The following is an 8,560-nucleotide window of genomic DNA, read 5'->3' on the forward strand; positions in this document are numbered from 1 at the left end:
AGGACCACCTGACGCGGCATGTGAAGAAGAGCCACTCTCAGGAGCTGCTGAAGATAAAGACTGAGCCTCTGGACATGCAAGGCATGCTGGGCTCTGGCTCCTCCCCCTGCACTGTCAAAGAGGAGCTCAGCCCCATGATGTGCAGCATGGGTTCCAACAAAGACCCCATGCTGGCCAAGCCGTTCCCCAGTGGCACCTCCTTCCCCATGAACATGTACAACCCCCACCACCTCCAAGCCATGTCCAACCCTGGGGTGGGCCACCACCACTCTCTGATGCCTGGCTCCTTGTCCACTGCCATGGGGATGGGCTGCCACGTGGAGCCACCCATCCATCACCCCCATCACCCGCACCACCATCACCACCACCACTACCATCACCACCACATCCAACACTCCCCCCCGCTGCCCCACTTGCAGCAGCCCCAACAGCACCAGCAGCAACAGCACGCCCAGCCTCCACCTAAGTACCAGCTGGGATCTACCTCATACCTGCTGGACAAGCCCCTCAAAGTGGAGATGGAGAGCTTTCTCATGGATCTGCAGAGTGGGCTGCCGGGCCACCACTCAGGCGATCATCATCATGCTGCTGCCTCGCCCCCCAAGGAGGGACTAGAGCACCCCTCAGGCCTGACAGACGAGCTGTGTGGTGACCCCCTCCTGTCCAAGAGCCCTGCTGTCATCGCTGAGGCTCTGTGCGCTGCTAACATGGACATCTCTCACCTACTGGGCTTCCTGCCCCTCAACCTGCCCCACAACCTGCCCCCCTACAACGCCTCCATGAGCACAGCAGGGCTTGTCATGAGCTACACCTCGTCTACCCCTGCGTCCTCCTCTTCCTCCTCTTCGTCATCCTCATCCTTGCATGCTGCCGAGCCCCACGCCGTTGCCACGGCTGCAGCAGCACCTCTTACCTCTTTGCAACCTCAACCTCAGGAGCAGCATGGCTCCAGCGAGGGCCTGGGTCTAGGGCCCCTGCACCCTCTCCCGCCAGTGTTTAGCTCCAGCCTCAGCACGACCACCCTGCCTCGCTTTCACCAGGCCTTCCAATGAGGGGTCACCAGGCCACCATGAGGGGCCACCAGGTCCCTACGCCTTCATCCTCAGCTCACTGCCTGGGCGCCCAAGGTCCATGGGGCCTGCTGGCCGCAAGGGCAGTGATAAAAACACATGAACACTTAGAAGCCTTAATCGAATCACACAAAAGCTTTTGATTGAGCCCTAGAGAAAACTGAACCCTTTATTGAAACAAAAGGGAAAAGATGAGACATTTTAAAACAATCTTTCTTTCTATCCTTTAGTTATAACATCTCCCTGATCCATGATCCCCTCTCCCACCAACCTATCTCCCTGATCCATGATCCCCTCTCCCACCAACCTATCTCCCTGATCCATGATCCCCTCTCCCACCAACCTATCTCCCTGATCCATGATCCCCTCCCCCTTTATTATGTAGGTAGTAGGCAGTAGGCCTTCAGTAGCCTTCAGTAGGCCTTCAGTAGACCTTCAGTAGGTCTTCAGTAGGTCTTCAATAGGCCTTCAGTAGGTCTTCAGTAGGTCTTCAATAGGCCTTCAGTAGGTCTTCAGTAGGTCTTCAATAGGCCTTCAGTAGGTCTTCAGTAGGCCTTCAGTAGACCTTCAGTAGGCCTTCAGTAGGTCTTCAGTAGGTCTTCAGTAGGTCGTCAGTAGGCCTTCAGTAGGTCGTCAGTAGGCCTTCAGTAGGTCTTCAGTAGGTCTTCAGTAGGCCTTCAGTAGCCTTCAGTAGGTCGTCAGTAGGTCTTCAGTAGGCCTGAAGGTACCGCTACTTTATAAAGTAATAATATAAGGAAAATAATCAAAGATTAATTTTAGAGAAGATGTTTTGAAGTGGATGAAATATAATTTTCTTGCTTTTCCAAATGTGACTGAACATGCTAGATTATCTCTCCTATGAGTGTAAAGGTCTGAACCACCTTCCCAGAAACACACCCTGCCTGTCATCATCACCGTCAGGGCGACAATACACCCTGTCTGTCATCATCACCGTCAGGGCGACAATACACCCTGTCTGTCATCATCACCGTCAGGGGGAAAACACACCCTGCCTGTCATCATCACCGTCAGGGGGAAAACACACCCTGCCTGTCATCATCACCGTCAGGACGACAATACACCCTGTCTGTCATCATCACCGTCAGGGGGAAAACACACCCTGTCTGTCATCATCACCTTCAGGGGGAAGATTAATGAAGGAATGAAGTGATAATGCCCCGCCAACATTGCCCTGCTCCAATAGGCCAACATTGCCCTGCTCCAATAGGCCAACATTGCCCTGCTCCAATAGGCCAACATTGCCCTGCTCCAATAGGCCAACATTGCCCTGCTCCAATAGGCCAACATTGCCCTGCTCCAATAGGCCGACATTGCCCTGCTCCAATAGGCCAACATTGCCCTCATCCAATAGGCCAACATTGCCCTACTCCAATAGGCCAACATTGCCCTGCTCCAATAGGCCAACATTGCCCTGCTCCAATAGGCCAACATTGCCCTGCTCCAATAGGCCAACATTGCCCTCATCCAATAGGCCAACATTGCCCTCATCCAATAGGTCAACATTGCCCTCCTCCAATAGGCCAACATTGCCCTCCTCTAATAGGCTACAACCACACTAAAAATATCTCAGAGAACGACTCGAACAACTGATTAATGTTATCCCTCATAGAGGCAGATCATTTGTCCAGAAAGTATGATAACCAACGCTGCCAAACACAGCAACCAGTGGCGCCCACATATTTAATGACAAAGATATGTGAAAACATCTGAGTTGGTAGAAAACATGCCAAGTCATGCCGGTTTTATCTTGTTTTTCTAGAGAAGCATTTATTTTATTTTTTGGGGGCAGAAGGCTCTTCCCCTTTAAGAATCCCTTTGGCTAGCTCTCAGTGATGATGGCCCTATATGGGGAAGGCTCTTCCCCTTTAAGAATCCCTTTGGCTAGCTCTCAGTGATGATGACCCTATATGGGGAAGGCTCTTCACCTTTAAGAATCCCTTTGGCTAGCTCTCAGTGATGATGAGCCTATATGGGGAAGGCTCTTCACCTTTAAGAATCCCTTTGGCTAGCTCTCAGTGATGATGGCCCTATATGGGGAAGGCTCTTCACCTTTAAGAATCCCTTTGGCTAGCTCTCAGTGATGATGACCCTATATGGGGAAGGCTCTTCACCTTTAAGAATCCCTTTGGCTAGCTCTCAGTGATGATGACCCTATATGGGGAAGGCTCTTCACCTTTAAGAATCCCTTTGGCTAGCTCTCAGTGATGATGACCCTATATGGGGAAGGCTCTTCACCTTTAAGAATCCCTTTGGCTAGCTCTCAGTGATGATGGCCCTATATGGGGAAGGCTCTTCACCTTTAAGAATCCCTTTGGCTAGCTCTCAGTGATGATGGCCCTATATGGGGAAGGCTCTTCACCTTTAAGAATCCCTTTGGCTAGCTCTCAGTGATGATGACCCTATATGGGGAAGGCTCTTCACCTTTAAGAATCCCTTTGGCTAGCTCTCAGTGATGATGGCCCTATATGGGGAAGGCTCTTCACCTTTAAGAATCCCTTTGGCTAGCTCTCAGTGATGATGACCCTATATGGGGAAGGCTCTTCACCTTTAAGAATCCCTTTGGCTAGCTCTCAGTGATGATGACCCTATATGGGGAAGGCTCTTCACCTTTAAGAATCCCTTTGGCTAGCTCTCAGTGATGATGACCCTATATGGGGAAGGCTCTTCACCTTTAAGAATCCCTTTGGCTAGCTCTCAGTGATGATGACCCTATATGGGGAAGGCTCTTCACCTTTAAGAATCCCTTTGGCTAGCTCTCAGTGATGATGACCCTATATGGGGAAGGCTCTTCACCTTTAAGAATCCCTTTGGCTAGCTCTCAGTGATGATGACCCTATATGGGGAAGGCTCTTCACCTTTAAGAATCCCTTTGGCTAGCTCTCAGTGATGATGACCCTATATGGGGAAGGCTCTTCACCTTTAAGAATCCCTTTGGCTAGCTCTCAGTGATGATGACCCTATATGGGGAAGGCTCTTCACCTTTAAGAATCCCTTTGGCTAGCTCTCAGTGATGATGACCCTATATGGGGGAAAAACCCAACTGTAAAAGCTGCTCTTGAAAACAGGTCATTACCAGTATTTGACTCATGATGATTTTCCTTCCTTCAACTGTCTTCCTTCCAGTATTTGTTTTAAGAAGTCTCCATGGTAACAATATGCCACACATTACTGATATGTATTTTTTTGTTGTTGTTGAAGAAAACCAATATATTTTCTCTCTGTTAGAGATGCATGGTAATAACCACCCTGACATATGTGAATAGCAAACAAAAATGACAACGACGACATTGAGGAAAACGTGTAAGAGAGTGTTATTGCAGTGTACAAAATATCTCATCAAAAATGAATATTATTATTGCTGTTATCCCAGTAAGGTGTACAAAGTGATGATGTTTAATGTCTGGCAGGTTTACATTTGTGTGTATCTGACATTTTATTGCTCAAAAAAGGATGAATTATTAGCTTTGCCCTGTAGCTTTTCTCCTCTGTATTCATTCTTGATCTTGATCTTTACCTTGATCTTTACCTACTTGAGTTAGTAGCAGAAACTTGGATTGTGGATTTTGACAAATGTTTTAGTAGGCTGTTAGTGGAATAATAATGAAATAGCAGTCAACATAGATAACATTGATAGACTCTCCAGTTTCAATTCATTCTCTAGTGTCTCAGTATGAAACCCAACCTGACCCTAAGTAAACGAAGCGATCCGATTTTACATGTCCTTTTCCCTTCATATTCACTAGCCTTTTGAAAACTTAAGCCCAAAGTTATAAAACTATAACAGGTTCTCTTATTTGTGTCTCGTGAGTTATGTTTGTAGGATGGACAACGTTAAAAAATAGATTCTGCCCGGAGATACAAGGACTAAACTTTACGGTATGAAGATCATCCTCTTGGTTTGCAACTTGTCTCAAAACCCCTTGACTTTTGTCTGTTTGAGTACTGAGCCCAGTCCACAGGCATCTATTAGTGTATACGTAGTTTCAAGTATAAGTCAAGTAGAAATTTAAAAAATACAGAAATAAAACATATGGCTGCTTTTAGCTACGGTTGCCCAGCAACTGTAGAGCACTAGAACATTTCAGTAGTAGCGATTTGAAGTGTTTCCCTTCCTCGCCTGTACTCCTCCTCACTCAGCTGCTTCCTAGATTCAAGACAAAAGGGTCTAACTAAAAATGACAATATCCAGAACAGACAAGTCACCAGCCTGCTCTTTGACATTCAAAGCATGGGACGCCTGACTGGGATATTTCTTTGTCGTTTTTTATTTTGATGTTGTCATATGCTATATATTCTTTCTGTTTGTTAAAACAGGACCTCGAAACAACACAACACATCACCTCATTTTTTTTTTCAATTTTTCTTACCAAAACCCAGAGAGAGGAAACTAAATCTTGCACAATTGCTCATTAAAATCCATGTTGTATCACTTGGATTTAAGTTCATGTTTGTTTGGTTGTTACAGATAGTGCCACTGCCAACCAATGCTTGTGAGGTAATAAGTGCAGGTGTGTTCGAGTTGACACTAAGCCGTCTATTCCTGGAAAATCATCCTCTAGACTGATACATTGTCTAAACTATGAACATGTAATGATTGATCATGATACATGCGATTCTTACATTTGAAAGAGTTTGACTGTTTCTTACAGAGGAAGTTGGATATAAATATTGGTATAAATGTAAAAAAAAAAAGAAAAACAAAAGAAGGTTATGTCTTAAACATAGCCTTTTTATATCAAGTATACATTTTAAAAGACTGTGGCTATGTTCAATTCCAGACACAAATGTAGCATTTATCTTTTTATTCATTTATTGATAAAACAAATGAAAAGTTATTAGTATTGAGTTTTGTCCTCTCTGGGTTTCTGTGAGCTAATCTGAATTCTAGCACTTTCAACCTTTTAAAAAAAGTTATTTTTTCTTTTAACATTTCAGCTTTATATGTTGATATGTTTTTTTCATTTGTATTTGATCCTGTATATGTATGTGCCATTAGTTTTATGTGTAGATTTGATCAACCTTTGTGTATTTTTCTCCAAAAGAATAACAGTATTTTTGCTAAGACTTTTCACTAATACCTTCTTTCATGTGCCCCCACTCCCCTCTCAGCCCGTTGGGTAACCAGCGTTCATGTGTCCCCCCTCCCCTCTCAGCCCGTTGGGTAACCAGCGTTCATGTGTCCCCACCCCCCTCTCAGTAACCAGCGTTGCCTTCTCTATTGAAATTGTATCTAACCCAACAACAAATATATTCTACAACCAAGTATCTGTAACAGAGAGCATGGTGAACATTATACGTCGTCGTCCCTAGGACATCACATTCACAATCTGGAATAGAAGGACGACCAGATCGACCTCTTCTTCAAGGTAAAAAAACAAACAAAGAGCAGGTCCTGTTCTCCGACAGATGTGACACAGTTCCATCCAACAGCACATTATCTGGGGAACCCAGTTCTAAAGCACTTTTATCTTTTATTCAGCCCTCATGTTCATAACCACTGACTGATACATGACTGAAAAGGGTTGTACTACTGCCTAGTAGCTAGAAAACACATGTTGCTTCTAGACAGATTCAGGCAGTCTTTGAAATTAATATTGTACAACACTCTATATTAACATGATGTGCCAAGACAGGGCTTGTTATAGAGAAGGTAAGTAAGTCTCCATCTGCCCCAGTTTACAGTAGACTTCACCTCACACATAATTTACAGTAGACTTCACCCCACACATAACAGTTTACAGTAGGCTTCACCTCACACATAACCGTTTACAGTAGACTTCACCCCACACATAACAGTTTACAGTAGGCTTCACCTCACACATAACTGTTTACAGTAGACTTCACCTCACACATAACCGTTTACAGTAGACTTCACCTCACACATAACCGTTTACAGTAGACTTCACCTCACACATAACCGTTTACAGTAGACTTCACCTCACACATAACCGTTTACAGTAGACTTCACCTCACACATAACCGTTTACAGTAGACTTCACCTCACACATAACCGTTTACAGTAGACTTCACCTCACACATAAGTTTACAGTAGACTTCACCTCACACATAACCGTTTACAGTAGACTTCACCTCACACATAAGTTTACAGTAGACTTCACCTCACACATAACCGTTTACAGTAGACTTCACCTCACACATAACCGTTTACAGTAACAGGTGATAGAAATGCTAATAATTAATTAGCGGAAGAAAACTAAAACTAAAGTACTTGTTGGAGGCAGCTTTAAATGCTACGTTTTGCAGAGCTAACCTTGGGAAGTGGCCTTTTCAGGAGTAATTTAGCAGTACTTCAGTATCATCAGGATGACCTAATCATGAGTCCATCCCACTCGTTTTTGGAGAGATACCTCTGCTCTACCCCTGAGAAGGCCTACCTCTGACAGTGGTGTTATGATTCAAAGCATCAGATAGGTCTTTGGCATTGTTAATGAAAGGTTGTGGAAGTAATATATCGCCTTCAGTTCTGACTGAGTGCGGAGCGGATGTTTTCGCTACAATGCCTTGTTGGTTCATTACCTCGCCTGCACCTACTAGAGATGCACTTGTCCTCACCGTTCCTCTGTTAGTAGGTGAACAACACAGAATTTAAGGGAATTATTTGATCAATTTTAAGTCAGAAAACCGATTTGGATTTCATGAATGCTTTTTTTTTTTTTTGTTCTAGTGAGAAACTGGTTACTGTCTGGTGAAATGACAGAATCCACATGTAGTTTTATATATATATATTTTTAGCTTAATGTAAGTCTTGCATTCTAAGCTTTTTGTGTATCTTGTTTAGTGACATAGACATTCATTTTTAGTACTTGCTTATTACAGCCAACTCTGGAAAAAAAAGGTGAACAAAACAAAAATGGAATATTTACTTTCATCCTTACACTATTTTACATTTTATCAACTATATTCTTCAGAGAAAAAAAAAAACTTAGCTTTTTTTTGTTTTGTTTGTTACATATCTCACATGCAATCAGTTGCTGCAATGTAAAGTGACAGATTTGTATATTGGTTGATCCAAAGAGATGACATAAACAGCAAACCTCTTTTACTTATTGTACAGTACATTGTATCTTTGACTTGTCATGTGTTATGTTGAAATTATTAAAAGACAAAATCACGGTTTCATACGTTTTTGATTTGATTTGACTCCTTTTGAAAGGAGCTTATAGGAGGAGGAGGTTATAACACCGAAAAGTAGGAAATGGACTTAAACAGACTGGAAAAGGCAGTTGTACACGGCAACCGTCAGAAAGTATTCAGACCCTTTGATCCTTTTTTTTTACACATTTTGTTGTGTTTACAGCCTGAATTTAAAATAGATTTTTGTGCCGACACAATTCAAATCAAATCAAATTTATTTATATAGCCCTTCGTACATCAGCTGATATCTCAAAGTGCTGTACAGAAACCCAGACGAAAAACCCAAACAGCAAGCAATGCAGGTGTAGAAGCAC

At 43.6% G+C, this 8,560-nt stretch overlaps 1 protein-coding gene across 1 annotated transcript in view; it reads left to right on the forward strand.

The window, feature by feature from the left end:
- Window positions 1–8,228, forward strand: part of LOC135527751 (zinc finger protein PLAGL2-like) — a 54,152-nt gene extending 45,924 nt beyond the window's left edge. The window contains exon 3 of the mRNA XM_064956295.1: window positions 1–8,228. This exon is cut by the window's left edge and continues 431 nt beyond it. Coding sequence (XP_064812367.1) covers window positions 1–1,052 — 1,052 coding nt within the window. The 3' untranslated portion in view covers window positions 1,053–8,228.
- The last annotated feature ends 332 nt before the right edge of the window (window positions 8,229–8,560 follow it).

The sequence above is a fragment of the Oncorhynchus masou genome, chromosome 33, assembly GCF_036934945.1.
Source record: "Oncorhynchus masou masou isolate Uvic2021 chromosome 33, UVic_Omas_1.1, whole genome shotgun sequence".
Lineage (NCBI taxonomy): Eukaryota > Metazoa > Chordata > Actinopteri > Salmoniformes > Salmonidae > Oncorhynchus > Oncorhynchus masou.